At 38.3% G+C, this 19,439-nt stretch overlaps 1 protein-coding gene across 2 annotated transcripts in view; it reads right to left on the reverse strand.

Moving 5' to 3' along the window:
• Positions 1–435: 435 nt before the first annotated feature.
• LOC149015855 (uncharacterized) overlaps positions 436–19,439 on the reverse strand; it is a 36,420-nt gene continuing 17,416 nt past the window's right edge. Inside the window, exons 7-15 of one of the 2 annotated variants that reach the window (XR_016173516.1) lie at positions 18,886–18,939; positions 18,741–18,803; positions 18,540–18,602; positions 18,142–18,306; positions 17,904–18,059; positions 10,879–10,959; positions 10,710–10,771; positions 1,695–1,823; positions 436–1,295 (exon numbers count right to left, since the gene is read on the reverse strand). Coding sequence is in view for 1 of the 2 variants with exons in the window: in XM_089156056.1 (XP_089012182.1) it covers positions 1,745–1,823; positions 10,710–10,771; positions 10,879–10,959; positions 17,904–18,059; positions 18,142–18,306; positions 18,540–18,602; positions 18,741–18,803; positions 18,886–18,939 (723 nt within the window). In the remaining variant the exon portion in view is untranslated. Of the gene's footprint in view, positions 1,296–1,511; positions 1,824–10,709; positions 10,772–10,878; positions 10,960–17,903; positions 18,060–18,141; positions 18,307–18,539; positions 18,603–18,740; positions 18,804–18,885; positions 18,940–19,439 lie in introns of those variants that run through there. The other variant, XM_089156056.1, reaches the window with a different exon arrangement.

Raw genomic sequence — 19,439 nt, forward strand, 5'->3', positions numbered from 1 at the left:
CTATTCCTTGCCAGAAATCACCACACACCCCCCCCCTCCCCTCCCCTCCCCTTGCCGGAGACCACCGCCCCTACGCTGGCTTTCTCCCTGCTAGAATTCAAATATATCAAGAGTTTCACATACAGTTTATGCTAGGATAAGAATCATCAGAGTTATTTCTGGTCCATTTTTTCGAAACCAAAGGCTCTAATTGTGAAGAAGGATAACATTTTCTAGTTCAGACTTGGAACTATATTTCCAGCCAGACTTGGAATTACCACCGGTGTAAGACTTCCAATGAAAGAAACCCACCAGATCTCTCAACCATTATTTTAACCAGTCTTGTGGTGGTAAACCTCTCCATTCCCACGAAAAAATCAAAGATATAAGAAGAAGAAATCCCTAAAATTGATCCCAAGCAACCTTTCTGAGATGGATTTCTTGGATCCTCTCCTTTTTCTCTGCTTTACAAGTTTGTGTTTCAACAAAGTGGTTTTTTCAGTACACCTGTCTATTCTGGAGAAAAAAGAATAAGGAATCTACATAACTAAGAGGTAAAGATCCTAAAATTCCAAGGGAAAAGCTGGCAGTGGTCTCCCACAAAGGGAAGGGGAGGGATGTGCTGGTTTCTAGCAATGAGGGTAGCTTATGACCAAAAGAAAAATGATACCTTCACTCACCTAAGGATTAACTTTACTGCTAAAAACATGCTGAAAACATATTTGAGCAATTTGAATGTCAAATTTTGAATGAATTAAATGAAAATATATGCATTTAGGTCATTTTATCCTTCACTCAACAGGAAATCGTAACTGTTAAAAGTGAACGCCAATAATTTAACCCAAAATAGTACATGGACACTAATTTCACCCAATAATAGTGGATCGGATCGTAAAAGACTCTTTTAACTATCATCCTATAGGGTGGCATATTCTCTCTTAGAAAATTAAGCTTCTACCAACTTGAATATTGAAGTATCGGCCAATAGTCATATTGAGTTGGAGCCATCGAAAATGTTCAATGATATCCAGATGATCTTACCCATTGTAAAATGTAAGTGAAGAAATATTTCAAATCTACAACTCTCAAAAACTAAGTATATGTCGACTGTTGCCAAGAGATACACATCAAAGAAAACAAAATTTCCACACTTTAGTCCTTTCCTGTCATTAACTTGCATATGTTTCCTACATGATACAAGCCAGATATCAACACTCATGTATCTCAGAATTTCAAAACAAGAAGCCCTCATGGTTGCATGGAGTTGGAAGCTCTTCATCATTATGGAAGCTATGCTCCTCTTTCTGTAACTAACCCTGATAGCGAGGAAGAGTATGAGAGAATCCCCCAAAAACAGAAACAGGATGAGCAAATAAAGCACTACCAAAGACAACCAACAATACCACCAAAGAAATTTCCAGTCTAGGTGATAAAACATTCCCTACTCTCGTTTATTCATTCATTTTCTCCATCGTCAACAGAGATAACAGCAGTTGACTAAATAATTGCTGCTTCAGTTTCACGGCGGCATAAATACTCATGAATTGATAATCACATACATCGCAAGAACACATTCTGGTATCATTTTCCACTTCAGCTATCAATTGAACAATGTATATACAACAAAACTAAAGAAATACAATAATAAAAACATAACTGTTGTTTGATGCCATAAAACTAAGAGCTGGTTCAAATTAAGAAGACATTAAATATACCTTCAATTTGACATGCAATAAAAAATCTACACCCTAACACCCACGGTGCTCTACTTGTCAGGGTGCGACCGTTTAGGTTTGCGTCGTGCGTGATTAGTTGCAGCCCGAGCAGGTTTCTTCGCCTTCCCACTGCAATAATTGACCAAGAGGCGGATAATGCTCACATAAAAGTCCAGAAACCAAGAGGTGGATAATGCTCACATAGTCAAGAAATAACATAAACACAAGGGAAAAGACTAAGCCACCCATCCTTCACTAAAAGAACAACAAAACAACATAACCCTGTCTTAGTAAGCACACGACAGAGTTGGATACATACCCTATGATAGGATGTTGGCCTTACCATCTAATCCCCTGGTCATTTTGTTTGATTTAACAACTAATGTTCCATTTACTTCAGAAATTTCAGTGTGAAATCTACAGCCCTTTTGCATGTTAACGGCTCACAAACGGAGTTAACCCCACCCCGGCGAACAGCCTAGAATATACAAAACCTCATGCTAAGTTACTAGAAATATTATCTTCCCCCGTACATAATGAAAAAATAAAAAAAGCTTTATCTCAACTAAATGTAGCCGGTGACAAGGATCCTAGGTCCCTAATCAGATCCATTAGAAATCATACATGATCTCAGACCTAAGCCATGCATGTCCTGGCTCTTCTAGCTCCTTCAACTTTCTACTATGACTAATTTAAACCTGCACCTGGCTCTTCTATCTCCTCAATCTGAACCAAATCATTATGGAAATACCAAAAGGCCTATGCTGGACATGGTCATGACACCTCAAGTGATTCTCATAGTTTATCATGAATTGGTGTTACTCCCAACTCGGCTTTAATATGGTTCTTCCTAACTTCTTTTCTGGTTTTGCCACACATCCTCATCTCCACCACACTCAATTGTTCTCAGCACCTGTTCTCAACCAATAAATCATCTCATATACAACATTCCTATTGATTTTTTTCCTTGCAATTCAAAGGAATAGTAAATCACAGACGGCTTTATTAAGGTGGTTGAAAATGATTCTAAAAGAACCTGTTTCATCAAGTAGGCCAATTTCTCTGTTTTTCGAGTGGCTCTAATGGCAATATTTAGGTTATTTTATGTTAAATGTGTTGCATGCTGCGGATTTCTTTTTCTCATAGGTGACTACTTCAGAAAACAAAGGAAGAAAATAGAAATAAATGTAGAAGTGATAACTAGTTAGAATAGGAGGGACATTAGTTGGAACTAAATTCCTTCCTCCAGATCACCTTCTTTTTTTTTAAGACAGCCTAGATAACTAACAGAATTGCTTATTGTGGTTTCCTCTGAAGCAACATCCATCAATCACTAACCATCTTAGCACAATAGTTGCACACATACAGTTTGTTCAACTTGTCATGAAATCTAGTATTCCAAGATAGACATCCATAACACCAACTTTGGCGTTAGCAGGCTTCAACTCCTCTACAATAAAAATATCATCAGCAAAAAGCATAAACCAAAGTGCTTCTCTTGTATGTCTAACATAGTTTTGAAGTCAACAACAGAGATCTCCGCCTGGATCAGGTTACCTTTCCCCTTTGATTGTGAATATGGATTAACCTATTGCTGTTCACAAAGGGAAGAGGTGCTGAACACAACATCCAATCTCTAATATTATATGCTATGACTCCCTTTCTCCCTCATATCAAGCTCTCATATCTTCCTTGTCTTCTATCTCCCTTCCCCAAACTGATACAATGGAAAACTGGAGATGGAAAGAAAGTATGACAGAAGAAACGCAAACACTTACAAAGAATGAAATTTGGGATCTTATCTCTTTTCCTGCTGGAAAAGATAGCCGCAGGCTACAGATGGGTGAACAGTGAAGCAAAGAGCTGAAAGAAGTGTACAGGTCCAAAACCAGGTTTATCGCAAAGGGGTTGAAACAAACATATGGAATCAACTACCAGAATACCTTTGTTCCCGGGGCCAAGTTGAAGTCTGTTAGAGCTATTCTCGTGTGTCATTAGGGATCTAGAGCAACTTGATGTCAAAAATGCTTTCTTCCATGTGAATTGGAAGAGGAGGTTTATATGAATGTTTCCCAAGGATTCTTTAGTAAGGAAACCTAAGGAAAGGTGTGTAAGCTGCAATGTGCATTTCACGGGCTTAAATAGTCCCCTAACACATTGTTTAGGCTCTTCCACAAAAAAGCTATAACTACAGCAGGATGCCTCTATGCAATCACTTTATTAATTGAGAAATCTGGTGATCACATCATTGACCTTACTGTCCTTATTGATAAGATAGTCTTGACTAGGATTGACAAAGCTAAGATACCTGGTTGACTAGTATACACCCCTCTTGAGGCAAAGGAGGAGAACCAGTAGAAAAATGATCTCAACAATGCCTTAATAGGAAGATTGATATACCTCTAACACACACAACCAAACATTGCTCATGATGTAAGTCTTGAGCGTCAGTATATCCACTCATTTATATGCAGCGTACAGAGTTCTTTAAAACTTGAAGTAAGCCTAGGAAAAGAGGTTTTTTCACTCCCACAATCACCTGCTGATGTGAACACAGAGACACCCCCCTTGGCCAAACCCTAGGTGAGGCCCCCAAGATGGCTCCAATAAGCCCCCTTGAGCTGGTCAAACCCTCTAGTAGGGTACTTAGGGCATTTTTTTAGCCCTCTTTTCAGTGCTGAAATTATTTCCGCATTTATTTATAGAGTTTGAATTGGTTTTTATTTCCTAAATTGAGTTGTGGCTGAATTGGTTAGGTTGTGGATAAGATAAGACTCTTGTACAAAGAGGGTTCCTATCTTTTTGGAGGGATCTTATCTTTCAAGAGTTTATTTTTAATTAGAAGCATCTTTTAGTAGTTGGTGGTTGAGTGTCTTAGGTAATTCTTTTTCAAGTGAAACTCTTTAGATAGAATATTAAGTTAATTAGTCTTTTTATTTTCAGCAAATGCCTTTAGTTGTTAGATTCCAAATCAAGATCCATGTTATGTGGTGGGACCCTTGTCTGTTAAGGAATGCCACTTAGTCCTAGAGTCTTTTAAAGGCTATAAAAAGCCTAGTATTCTTTGTAATTCTTCAGTTCTGATTATTAAATAAAATTGATTGAGTTTGAGGATCATTGTTTCCTAGTTGAGGGGGCCATGGTTGAGTAAGAGATTTGTTCACAGATGAGCACTATTTTCAGCATCTTCAAGGTCTTCTTTTTCAAGCTACAGCAAGTACAAATACAGAATTTTCCCATCCCATCCCCTGCCTCCTTCCCCTCACGCAAACCATCCCCCACTCTCCCCTGCCTTGCAAAAAACCTCCCACCCCTGCAACAGCCTCAAGATACACCCCCCCCCTTTCTGTTTCTTTTTAATTTTCTGTCTTCCTTTTATTTTTTGCGGCAACTTCTCCCCCTTTGTCGATTTTCTTTTATTTTCTGTTGATAATAAAAAAAATAGAGGAGAAGAAAGAAGAAGAAAGAAGAAGAAAGTCAAGATCCTTGAAAGACTCGCGGGATTCTTTCAAGAATCCAGCAAGAACAACCCCTCTCCTTGCCACGAGTCTCAAACCCCTCCCTCCCTTTGCCACAAGATCCCCTACACCTCCCTCCTTTATCCAAGATACTTCCCATCCCATTTGAACACTCAACTCCCTATACTTTTCTTTCCTAGATGTTCTTAACATCTCAAATCCCTACCCATGCCAATTTTGTTAACCCTAGGATATTCCCTCCCTTTTCCTATCAACCCTAAATTCTTCTTTATCTTTTGTTTCATCCAAGAATTACCCTAACCCATCTGATTTGTGATAATTGATCATACCACATTAGTTTTAGAAAGATCCTTTCACCCCATATTAATTTGAAATAATTCTTACCGTACCATAATGATCCAAAGTATCCCCATGGGAATTTAGCAAAGACCCTGACTTCTTTCTGACCTTTCTGTAACTTAAGCTTAACCCCAATTATTCTGCTGGAAGATTCTGTCTGGATCCTTAACTCTAGAGAATCTTTCCAAGAAACCATGACCCTAGAATTGATTTCACATCACCTGCATGTAAAGGCATTTACAGATTCTAACTGGCGAGTTCATAGGATGATCATAGGCAGGGAACTATTTTTCGGCTTTCGCTGGTTTCGCTACTGAGCGAACCGAAAGGTTGCTCCGAAACGAGATGAGCGAGATTCCGCCGATTATCGCCGCCGGCGGTCTCCGACTGTGCGTTGCCGTGAGAGAGAAAGAGAAAAGGAGAGAGAGAAAGCTTGCCCTTGGGAAAAAAATACTTGCAGAGGATAGCCGGAGACGTTAGGGACGACTGACGAAGGTGGGAGAGAGAGAGTTAAAGACAGATTTTTGTTTAAAAAATATTATAATATTATTACTTTTACATGACTGATTGATGTTTTGTACTTTTATAAGAATTTCTTATATTATTTTTATACTTTTTCAACTTTATTTTATTACATGGATACTCGCACCTTTTGTAATTATTTCTTATATTATTTTTATCAATTTTACATTTATGTTACATGGGTAATTGCACCGCAGACTTTAATAAATATATTTTGATTTTTGAAATTTGAAAAACCAGGCAGCGAACCATGCGAAATTAACGATACTTCGTTCCTTGATCATAGGTCTGTCTACTTCTAGCTAACGTTCCTTTGTAGGGGGAAACCTTGTTTCTGATGCAACAAGAAAGAAATTGCAGCTACTCATTCCATTGCTGAGGTAGAATTCTGCATCATAGCACATAATATGTGAGTTGTCGCTTAAGAGCCTCCTACAAGATTTTGGTGTTAGCTCCAGCTCTCCTATGAGAGTCTGCTGTACAATAATAACAGGTCCACCAATAGCATTATGAACAACACAATCCAGCATGACAGGATAAAGAATGTAGCAATAGATTGTCATTTCATTATGGTGCTCAACCAAGGACTCTTGTGTTTCCCGTTCATTCACTCAAGTGAATATTTGGCTCATGTCTTCATCAAAGGACTTGGTAGTAAAATCTTTCCTCTATCTTGTGCTTTAGAGCTATTTGGGTCTTTGTGTGATTTTGCTGAGTTCAGGGTCATACTTGTAATTTTCAGCAAACCTCTTGTTGTGAATGGAGTGTGCTTGTGCACATGATGCATAAGCCTTATTCCCCATCTCTCTCTCATTCTTTACACTAACTTTTTATGACTAGCGTTTATGTATTATTGTTCACTATAGTCTACTAGATGAACATAATTCAGGTATCTATGATTCGGATGATTACACCACTCGCCATTGCACCAATTCGAAGATATATGCAAAAAAATTTGATGTCTGAAGTAAAACAAGATCTAAGGAAGATGAAAGTATGCAAGGCACAAAGTCCCGATAAAATCCCAATAGAAGTATGGATGAGATTAGGGGCCCATGCGCTAGCTTCAGTAACAAAGTTGTTTAATAAGATTATGAGCACAAAAAAATGCCAAATATGGAGGATAAGCATCGTATCGTGGTTCCAATTTACGAAAATAAATGAGATATTCAAAGTTGTAATAACTATTAAGGCATCAAATTGACAAGCCATACTGTTATACTATGAAATTGTGGGAGTAATTGAAATCCGTTTGAGACAAGTAACCACAATTACGAAGAACTAATTTGGCTTTATGCTGAAAAGATCTACAATGGAAGCTATTTACCTTATTAAGAGGCTTAGGAAAAGGTATAGACAGTATAGGAAAGTTCTTCAAATGGTTTTTACTGACAAAAAAAAAGTTTTTGATAGAGTGTCCCCAGAGCATCAAAATTTGGCAAGTACTAGATAAAAGAAATGGTGCAAGTAAATATGTAGGCATAGTCAAGGATATGCATGATAATTCAATGACAAGTGTAAGAATGTTGAAAGGATGAGGTGGTGAATTCCCAATTACAGTCAGACTACATCGAGGATCAGCTTTAAGCCCTTATTTATTTGCACTTATAATGGATTAATTAACCAAAGACATTCAAGATGAGATTCCTTGGAGTATGTTTTTTGTTGATGACATTGTGTTGACAGATAAGACACAATAGGGATTAATACCTAGTTAGAATCATGGAGAGCGAATCAAAAGGTTTTAAAATATGTCGAATGAAAACGTAATACCTAGTTTGAAACTTCAAACTGATCAAGCGGATGATGAGGTGGCAACACTTGATGAGAAGGAGATTGCTTAAAGTGATGGTTTTAGGTATATTGGCTCAATCATAAATAAAAAAGGTGATATAGAGCATGATATTCCCAACGAAATAGGGTGGATGAAGTGAAGATGTGCGTTTGGAGTCTTGTGCGATCGATGTATTCCTCTAAATCTCAAAGGAAATTTCTATATAACTAGGATACGACCAGCTATAATGTATGGTGCAGAGTGTAGGGCTGTTAAGAAACATCATATAGATAAACTTAGTGTAGTTGAAATGAGGATGCTACGATCGGTGAGTGATAAAACTAGGAAGAACAAGACAAGGAATAATCATATTCAAGCTGGTTTAGGAGTACCTCCGATAGGTGATAAGCTTCAAGAAAGTACTTAAGGTGCCATGGTCAAATTCAATGGAGGCATGTAAATGCCCTTATACAGAGAAGTGATGACCTTTTGAGAAGTGGAGAGAAAGGATATGCATAGCTAAGGCCTTATATCTAGTATGGCCTTAGACAGAGCTGATTGGAAGGTAAGAATCCATGAAGTGGACCCCATTTAGTGGGGACAAGGCTTGTTGTTGTTGTTCTATACTTGGTACTTGCAGTTAAATGTTAGGTAATATGTAATATTTACTAATTGGTTAACACAAGTTTGTACTTCGTGATAGAAACCTCTCAATCTTTAAATTATGTTTCACCTCTCAATTAATGCCTAATTAACCAATCAATCATGTCTCACATCCTTTGAAGCTTCACACTATGTGCAAGAATATGCACAATAACATGTTTACAAGTGGGGTTTGACCTTGATGTAACCTCTGCCCTAGACAACCCCATAAGGAGGCCCAAACCATCCAAGAGCAAGAGACCACCCAAGGGGAGTCGAATGGTAGAATGGTCATTTTCCTACCCCCCCCCCCCCCCAAGGATCAAGCCATAATTGGTTGACCAAGTCCACCTTAATTTAGGAAATTTAAATTTGTTTTTATTTCCAATTTTGAAGCCCTAGTTATTGAGCTAATTTTGGTATTTGATTGTTAGCAAGAGTTGTTAGTTGATTAGGATAGGGTTCCCTGATTTTAGGAACCTTATCTTAATAGTAGTTCTATTTTAGTCAAGTTCTATTTTAATAAGTGTTTGGATCCCAAGTAGATAGGGATTCCTTATTTGAATCCAATTCAATTTTAGAGGCTATAATAGCCAAGTCCATTAATGTAAGAGTCAGGTTTGAGTTAATGAAATTATGAAATGAAGAAAGACTTGAGTGAAGTCGTGGGATCCTAGGGCTATATTGTGCCATTGTTTCTGCAATCTGAGATCTTCTCCTTCCTCTTCAACTACAGCAGCAAGTTACTTCCAGTTTTCCCAAGTGCAGCCCTTACCCATCCACCATAGCAACCGTAGCTCTCTTCCCAGCAATACCCTATCCTACCCCATTCAGGAAACCCTCGACCCCAGGCCCCTTTCAGCCCCTCTAGGATTGCATAAGCCTAAGGAACCCATCCCTACCCTAAATTCTGCAAATACAGCCCAATTTCCCTAACTTCTGAAAGCCTGCACTTCATCTTCTTCCTTGAAATTGCAGAAACTTCAGAATTTACCAGGATTTTATTGAGTTTTATCAATTAGACCCTATTCTAGTTGAAGGAACCACAACACAAGACAGTCTGATCTGCAAAACCAGCAAGTATTCCTCTCGACTTGCCGGGTAGGTAGCTACTTCAACAAGCAGTTTCATTAGATATGTTGGGTCCCCCCTTTTTCTCACCTCGTTCACGCGACACTTTCCCCCAACAGTTAACACCTGTTCTACTCTAGCCGAAACCCCCTAGAAACCCTAATTGTGTGCTGGTTCCATTCTAGAAGATCCCGAATATCTAAACCAAAACCTAGGGTTACAATAGACCTTCATTGCCAACAAAAAGTGCAAATTTAAATAACTAGATTGTGTTTAATTGTATGCATGTTTGTGTTTTTTAATGCCCATTTGAAAGCTTAGTATGTTTCTTAATATTCGAGTAACCTTCCCACAAGGTTTTCAGACCAACCAAGCTCATTTCCCAACCAAAACATCAATCCAGAAACCAAACTGTAACAAAACAAGAAAACCATCACATTAAGAATCTAGACCTCGTCAACAGAAAAAGTCAAGATGAGTTTCCAAACCTAGATTCCAAGAACAATAGGCACCAAATTCATAATCTGCTTGTTTCAAACTTTCAATAGCTTGTTTTTCAGTTTTCATCTGCCCCCCCCCCCTCTATTTTTTTTTTTTTTGGGTCACCTAGTTTATGTTGAACCATAATGACTAGATGTGGCTCAATGTTGAATTTTGACGATTTCATGTGGTCTAGTGTTGATTTTTGGTGACCTGACGTGGCTGAATGTTGATTTTCCATTACTTGTTTTGACTTGCTATTGCTCTTTGATGACAAGACATATGGTGTACATGTAACATAATTTACAAAAATAAAAAATAAGATATAACACTTTGGACCTGGTTGCCTATGCACTTAGACAATTCTCCACCAAATATTGCCTTGACAACTATGGTCTCTAATTAAGCACAGTAAATAAGGCTAACCCTTGGTGTACTTGATTGTAAATGGGATTGTAAATGGGAATCAATTACCTTGACAACCCCCCCCCCCTCCCTCTCTCTCTCTCTCTCTCTCTCTCTCTCTCTCTCTCTCTCTCTCTCTCTCTCTCTCTCTCTCTCTCTCTCTCCATGGCAGTCACTACACCATCACACCTATCTTTAGCATTGTCTACACATTTACATGACAACAGAAGAGGCCATGGGATCTCAACATCTGCCAGATTTAAAGAATAAACAACTGAGAAATAAATAAAGAATAAAACGTACCCAAATATGGCTGAAAGCATTCTGGTTAAGATTAGTATTGGAAGAGCAAGTAAAGCAGAGGCCTACAACAATTAAAAACGGTGTGTTAGATAAGATATGCTACTGCATGAATAAAATCTGGCCAAGGGGAAAAAGAGGGGGTTGGGAAGAGCATAGATACAATACACACCGCAAACCACACCAGCTCATTGGTTGCAAGATGTCTTGTTAACTCATGCTTTTTCAGTGTTTCCCGTACAGAGTCTTGAACCTAGACAAAACCACAGAAAATATCAAGAAATACTGCAGGGTGCAATGTAGAGCAAATAAGAGAGACCAAAATTGAATTGTATTTTTTTCTTCTAATATAATCATTTAAAAAAGAAAATGCACCTCTACAATTACCGCCAATATCAAACTCAAATTAGATTTTATATCCAATTTCATGCATAAATGAACTATTTTTGTTTGCAATTGTTCAAATCCAGCTAAGAGGCAGGCACATAAGGAGGAGAGAATATCAGCCCAAAGAGGAATAGGGAATAGAATCAATTTTTTCTCGGAAAGGGCAATGTCACACAAGCACGCACTCTCTCAATGAGGGAACTCATTTTTATATTCAATTCATTCTATCATTTTCCGGGTTACAAGCAGATACATAAGGGAATAACAAGAGACTCGGCAATGACACTGACGGAGCAACTCGAAATAATAACTTGCAGCTCAATTGCTACTCTAAGAGGCTCTTTATTAGGTAGCTTAAAACAAATAAAACACTAAATAAGTTACCTAACACCAACCCTTGTTGGAGTGGAAACCATTGGACCAGTTCATCTTGGTCTAGAAACCAACTGGGTCCGTCAGAGGCAGTGAATTTACATCAGTTTCATTCTGAAGTAGGTAATTCAGAAACAAGCTTATCGCTGCAAGCAGGCCCCTCTCACCAGCGGATCCAGCAACTTGGGCCCTAGACCTCAGCTCAATTGGCACACTTGGTGGACTGGCCGAATCCTACCTGGGGTATTTTGCTCATTTTGCCGCTTTATTATTATTTCTGGTCCTGCAATTTTTGTTTTATTTTTGCAAGTCCATATCTAATTTTATTTTTTTCAAAGAACATAATGGATTCCCCAGTTGAGTTGAGTTTGGTTTCATTGTTTAAGTCCAACTCTTTTCCCTCCAAGCATAAGGCTATTTAAAGCCCCCAACTCTTTGTAAGGACAACAACTTGAATTGAATACTAAAAATATAAATTTGAGAGAATTGAATCATGGTCTTCTTGGAAGGGCCATAGCGGGTTTTTGAGAACATCTTTTCAAGTTCCAGCAAGTTCTTTAATCTCCAACATCAGTTCAACAAACCAGCAGAATCTTCAAGCACAGCAGCCCAGCCCCTTAGCCTCCTTCCTCACCCAAAACCCTCCCCGCCCCCTTCTTGCGCAAGCTCCACACCACTCCCCCATCCGTGCAGCAGCCCAACAGCCCCCTCCCACCCCTGCGACAACCCCAAAACCCCTCCCCCACCATTGTGGAAACCCTACGAAGCACCCCCACCCTCCCCCATACCCTACAGCACCCTCTCCCTCCCTTTCCTCCCGTTTGGCCCCTTCTCTCCCTCTTCTATTTCTTGTGGCAGATCTGAAATCCAGAAAAGAAAAGAAAGAAAAGAAGAAAAAAAGAGAGCGCGAAAAGAAAGAGAGAGATCAAGAAAGTGCTAAGAACTTACCAAGATCCCAAGAAACCTTCCCAAGAAGCATTCATACATCCCATAGAATAAGTCATAACATCCCCAAACCCCTCCAAACCTATCCACCACTTCTCTTTCAACCTAGGGTGATTTTGAATATCTCAAAACCATCCCATAGGGATTTGTTAAAACCCTAAAAATCTCAAAACCAACCCATGTCAAACTTGCCCATCCTAACTTGTCTGAAGCATCTTCTCAAGACCCTAACTCATCCCAGATCTTCCCAACAAAACCTTAAACTCATCCCACGTTTATCTGTTAACCTAATTTTACAGCCCATTAGATTCTTATTAATCCCAATCTCTACCCTAAATCCCAATTTTCATCCTTAAACAATCCCATCTAGGTTTGTTAAATCTTCCATTCCCAGGTTTGATAATTACTTTGCTGGTTCGCAAGAGGAAAGGATTCTGCGTTACCTTAATTCTGGGGACACAATCTCAGAACCCTAACCCTAGAATCGTAGTTACATCACTTATTCGGTAAAAAGAAAGTGTGAGGGTGGATTACACCCCACCAGAAGTCAAAGAAGTGCTAGGATGGGGCTGTATATACAAGCATATGGCTGCTGGTTTGGAATTCTCCACTTTAATTGGGGCTACCTTAATGGGCCTACATCATAGTTTCAAGGCACCAAGTTGAATCAATGCATTGGACGCGTAGGTATCATCTAGGTTGGGTCTACACAGGTGAGCCAAAGTCCCACATTCTACCAATGAGGGTTACATGCTCCTATTCAAAGAGCCGAAACAGTGCTTTCATTTTTGAAACTTGGGACGAAGAGCATCCAACAGCACGCCTTGACTGTTTTACTAGTCCTCTACCTCTCTACTATTGTCTCCTCCACCATACTGACTGTGATGGCAGCACTGCTAGTACTCCCTCTTCCCCAGCTATCTTCTTCACTTGTTATCTGTCTTCATCCATTCTCAACACCTTTCCTCCCGTCTAGGCACCTTAACCAACATGGTGCCCAGACTTGAACCATTATAAGAATCAGATCTGTCCCAAGGCCGATCCCCCCACCCTCCCCCAGCCCTGGTAAGTAATAACATGGATCTAAGCCTCAGGTCGGCAGTTGGCACCGGAAAATATCTAGCCAAACCATTTTTCATGGATTCAACCTTATATGATAAATGTTATGCTAGGGCGTTCCCCGAAAAAAGAAGTGACACTACACTATGGCCTAGGTGTAATGATAAATGGGCAAGGTTTAGGTTTAGGTTTAGCTAGGATATCCCCCGTAAGCGACGCATTGCATCAATGCCCTGATGCGGTGAAAAGTAAGCAAGGGTTCCCGCACCGTGGACGAGTGCGGGTAAAGAAGCTAGTCCAAAAAACTAGGATTAGATTGGCATCTTGGAACATAGGATCTTTAACAGATAAGAGCGAATTGATAGATGTTATGAGGAAAAAAATGATTAATATAGCTTGCATTCAAGAGACTAGATGGAAGAGTAAGAAAATTAGAGAGTTGGATGACTTTAAACTTTGGTATATTGGGGATAAAACTAATAAAAATTGAGTAGGTATAATAGTGAATAAAGATTTTAAGAATGATGTGGTGGATGTTAAAAGAGTGGGTGATAGGATTATTGTTATCAAGCTTGTAATGGAGAAAGAGATTATAAATATAGTTTGCGCATATGCACCTCAAGCAGGATTGAATGAAAGTCTAAAGTTAGAATTTTGGGAAAATACGGATGGATAAATGCAAGAAATTTGTCAAGGAGAAAAGATTATCATAGGACGTGATCTAAATGGATGGATTAATGCAAAAAATTCATCAAGGAGAAAAGATTATCATAGGAGGTGATCTAAATGGACACGTTGGAAAAGATCTAAGAGGCATGAGAGTGTACATGAAGTATATGGTTTTGGAGAGAGAAATGAGGAAGGGATTTCAATTTTAGATTTTGTTGTTGCTTTTTATTTATATATTGTAAATACTTACTTCAAAAATAGAGGATTATTTAATTACCTTCAAAAGTGGCCATCATAACCTTCAAAAGTGGCCATCATAACCTTCAAAAGTGGACATCATAAAAGCCAAATGTATTTCTTCCTAACTAGAAAGACTGATTAATTGTTGTGCAAGGATTACAATGTGATACCAAGGGAAAGCTTAACTACACAACATAGACTTTATGGTCTTGAATATGTGTCTAACCCCAAAAACTCATAAAATATGCAAGGTTAACTATCCGAGGATAAGATGGTGGAACTTGAAAGGAGAGTGCTTGAAATCCTTCGCAAATGAAGTAGTCAAACAAGGAAAGTGGGATTTTGAGAGGGACACTAGTGCGACGTGGAATGAGATGGTTGTGTATCAAGAAGGTGGCTAAAAATATCCAAGGTGAATCAAAAGGAAAACTCCATTCTTATAGAGAGATTTGGTAGTGGGATAGTGAGGTTGAAGTTGCCATTAGGAATAGGAAAGATAGTTTTAAGACATGGCAAAGAACTAAGGATGTAGAGGATCTTCAAAAGTATATGTTGGCTAGAAATGAAGCTAAGAAAATTACGGAAAAAACAAGGGAGAAGAAGTATGAAGAATTATACAATAAGTTGGACATGAACAAAGGGGGGAAAATCTATTTATAAGATAGCTAAAATAAGGGATAGGAAGAGTAGAGATCTTGACCACGTTAGATGTATTAAAGATGGAGATGGTAAAGTACTAGTATGTGATGAGGACATTAAAAAAATATGCATTTCTCTAGTCTACTAAATGAGCACGCTTCAGCCTTCAAGTACCTGTGAGTCAGATGATTACACCATTCACCAAGGCACCAATTTACAAACATATATGCAGAGAATTTCGATGTCTGAAGTAAAAGAAGCACTAAGGAGGATGAAACTAGGCAAGACACAAAGTCCTAATGAAATCCCAATAGAAGTATGGAAGAGCTTAAGAACCCGCAGGCTAGTTTGGTTGACTAAGTTGTTAAATAAGATTACGTGCACAAGGAAAATGCCAGATGAATGAGAAGCATCATGGTTCCAATTTACAAAAATAAAGGAGATATTCAACATTGTAATAACTATAGGGGCATTAAATTGATGAGTCATACTATGAAATTATAGGAGAGTAATTGAAACCTGTTTGAGACACTTAACCACAATTACGGAGAACCAGATTGGGTTTATGCCGGGAAGATCTACAACGGAAGCTATTTACCTTATTAGGAGACTTATGGAAAGGCATAGAGAGTGTAGGAAAGACTTTCATATGGTATTTATTGACCTAAAAAATTCTTATGATAGAGTTCCTAAAGTGTTAATTTGGCAAGTACTAGAGAAAAGAAGTGTTGCAAGTAAATATGTAGACATAGTTAAGGATATGTATGATGGTTCAATGACAAGTGTAAGAATAGTGGGGGGACAAAGTAACGAATTCCTAATTACAGTTGAGCTACATCAAGGATCAACTTTAAGCCCATATTTATTTGCACTTGTAATGGATGAATTAACCAAAAACATTCAAGACGAGGTCCCTGGATGTATGTTTTTCACTAATGATATTGTGCTGATAGATGAGACTCAAGTGGAGATTAATACCAAGTTAGAATCATGGATAGTAGCTTTGGAATTAAGAGGCTTTAAAATAACTAGAACGAAGACAAAATATCTAGTTTGTAACTTTAGTCCCAATGAGGTAGTGAAACTTAAAGATAAGGAGATTCCTCAAAGTGATTCTTTTAGGTACCTAGGTTCAATCATAAATAAAATAGGTGATATAAAGAATGATGTGTTCCAAAGAATTAAACTTGGGTGGATGAAGTGGATAAGTGCGTCTAGGGTCTTGTGTGATCGACGTATTCCATTAAAGCTTAAAGAAAAATTATATAGGACCGTCATTCAACAAGCTATGATGCACGGGGCAAAGTGTTAGGTTGTTAAAAAGAATCATATAGATAAACTAAGTGTAGCAGAAATGAGAATGCTAAGATGGATGAGTGGCAAAAATAGGAAGGATAAGATACGGAATGATCATATTAGAGTTGGTCTGAGAGTTGCTCTCATAAGTGATAAGCTTCAGGAAAGTTGTTTGAGGTGGCACGGCCATGTTCAACAAAAACCTAGAAATGCCCCAGTACGGAGAAGTGATATAATCCAGATTGAAGGAACTAGGAGAGTTAGGGGTAGACCTAAAATAACCTTAAGAGAAGTGGTGAGAAAGGATATGCATAGGTTAAGCATTGTATCTAACATGGCCTCAAACACAACTGATTGGAAGGCAAAAATCCATGTAAGCCTCAGCTAATTCCAAATTGCATGACCACAAAAAACAACAGGTTCTTGAACTTCTAGAGTCACCCAAACCCTAAATCAAGAACTTAGGATAAAGCCAGCTTACAAGTTGGAGCCTCACCAAACTTGGGGGGTCATTCCCTCAAAGTTTTTAGCCCATTCTAACACCCACCTGTTGAATCATACTTCTCTATATCTAGGAATATGCACCTGATATTCAACCCTAATTAAGAAGCCCTTTTGCTACTCATCTTTGGTGATCCCTTAACCAACATAACTCCTACAGAAAATCCTCCCTCCCCTATTTGAGCTAATTATTTTTTAGATCTTGGTTATTGGACCTCATTCAATTGAGGCTACATCTTAGTGGTTGCAGAGCATGGAAGAACACAAAAGAGTCGAAAGGGCTCAAAATCCACCAGATGAACCAACTAATGATGATTCTATGAAGAAGACTACCAGAATGGTTACCACAGAAATCAAGATTGACACCAAGATTACATAGTACAAACTAGGATGAAGTCTGGAGCACACTACCTATGGAACTCAAGATTGACACCAATTCCAAAGTTGGATGAAGTCTGGAGCACAAACTAACCAAGATTTGTTAATATTTGATCTGAATCTTCTGTTAGGAAAAGTGATTAAGGACCAAGCAGCATCCATACTGCTAGAAAGCATCTCTTTTGATAAGCTAGAATTTACTGAGAGGTGTTTGGTACACTTGCAACAACTTTTCTATTTAAAGGGTATTCGATGTTAAGTTACTCCCATAAGGCTCACTGATGCGTTGTTGCAAAGACCCTGGTTACACAGATGTCAAGGTGGCAACTTCGCATCCAGGTGCTTTGAATAACCTGACCACCATGATCGCTAGTTAGATGTCTTGGATGCCTTGCATAACTAATTGGTGTTACCTTGTATTTTAACCCTCTCCACCACCTTAGTTCACTTAAGCCTGCAACAACTATGCATGATGTAATCATTAAGGGTCCAGATAACCAGTGCGTCTTTATACAGAGCGGACAATGTGCAATTCATGTTCACAATCCCAAAAAAAATAAAAAGAAAATGCCTAACAAAAAAGGCACTCACCAATGCAAATGTATGTATGGGCCAGCATAAATGGCAATGGAAACTTTCCAATCATTATTTTCAGCAGAACGAAGAAATAAATTTGTCAAGAGCAGATTAAAAATTCCAAGAAAACCATACCTGGCGATGGTGTGTGGTTGCTGACTCAAGGAATCTACCATAACTCTGAACTGCCTTCTTTGTGTATGGTTTTAAGGCAATCCGTGCTTTATCAACATGAGGTTTTGCTGCAGTGGCAACCTGATCAATGTATGGCTTGGTAAACTTCTTGGCTTCCTGTCAAGTCAAGAAAAATGTCTTTATGAATACCTTCTGCAGACAAGGAACACCAATGTAAAAGTAAAGAAATAAAATATACCTGAAAGTAAGGATCAGAAAATTCTTGTACTTTAACCACATATGGTGCTATAGTGCTTTTAGACGCCTCATAGAACTCAATGCTTCTCTTAGTTACTAATTGGAGGTGCGGTTCAACATGTGTTGTAATTATCAACCAACGTTCCTTCAAAGCTGGTATCCATCTCTTTGAAAAGGAGAACAAAAAACCAGAATGGATATATCCAGTCAAAATTACAAAACATTTAGAACCCCAAATTTGTAAAACAAAGAATTCGTCATAGCCATAATAAATTACATCAAATAAATTAAAATAAAACGACAAACTACATAAACAATGAAAATTCCTTACACTAGATTGGAGAAAGTGACACTCATGAATAAACAAAATATAAAAAGGAAATACAAATAATAACTTACAGTTTTAACTGATATAACATGGGGTTCAGCCCATTTCTGAGCTTGAGCTTTTTTCTCTAATGCCTAAAGAATTTTGAAACGTAAAACTGGTTAAACAATGCAATAAAATATGGAACAAAATATGAAATTGACACAGGCATCTCCAAGATGTGGACATAAACTAGAAATTTTCAGCTAAGACTATACAACTCAACAATAAACCTTTTTGCCCACAAGGTCCATTGCTGGTTTCCCATGCTGATTCCAGTGTTCAGCAATAACAAACTGCAACAAAGAAAGATTGTATAAAATAGTGGTCACAAGAAAATGGCTAGTAGTAAATAATACCAAACCTGCATAAATTCACCTGAAGCTGAACTAAATGGTCTGCAAGCCAAGGAGGAAGCCATGCACCATTAACCTGATCATAAATCCCAATTCTCAAGCTTATTAATCTTGCAAACAGTAAAAATTAGACACTCAAAGAATCAGGTACTCACTGCAGATAACAGTATGCATATATAGTGACAGCTAAAAAATCCATATTCAGATAGCCCCAAATATTAGAGTAATTAAGGCACGAAGCACCCCCATTAGATAAGCACACAGGGAAGAAAGAGTGGCTCATATGAGTGGATAGGTTTGGCTTTAGCATAAAAAGGTTTAGGCTCTTTGGTTAAAATATACACACTCCTAAATGATATTTAGGGGATCAAGGATACGTAGCCCATCCCAACGGAAACATGGGACAAATTCCTTGAGATACATGATTCCCAAGTTTGGTTGGGGTTGGAAGATTAAATTAGATGACACGAAGGTTCTTGTTATGGGGTTTTAGGAAGTATGAAAAATTGAAGAAAATATTTGTATCTTGAATTTGGATGGCTGGGATGGGTCAAACCAAGATCCAAGGTCATTAGG

The sequence above is a fragment of the Hakea prostrata genome, chromosome 5 (assembly GCF_041222555.1).
Source record: "Hakea prostrata isolate BN-2017 chromosome 5, UWA_Hpros_2, whole genome shotgun sequence".
In the NCBI taxonomy this organism is placed as follows: Eukaryota; Viridiplantae; Streptophyta; class Magnoliopsida; order Proteales; family Proteaceae; genus Hakea; species Hakea prostrata.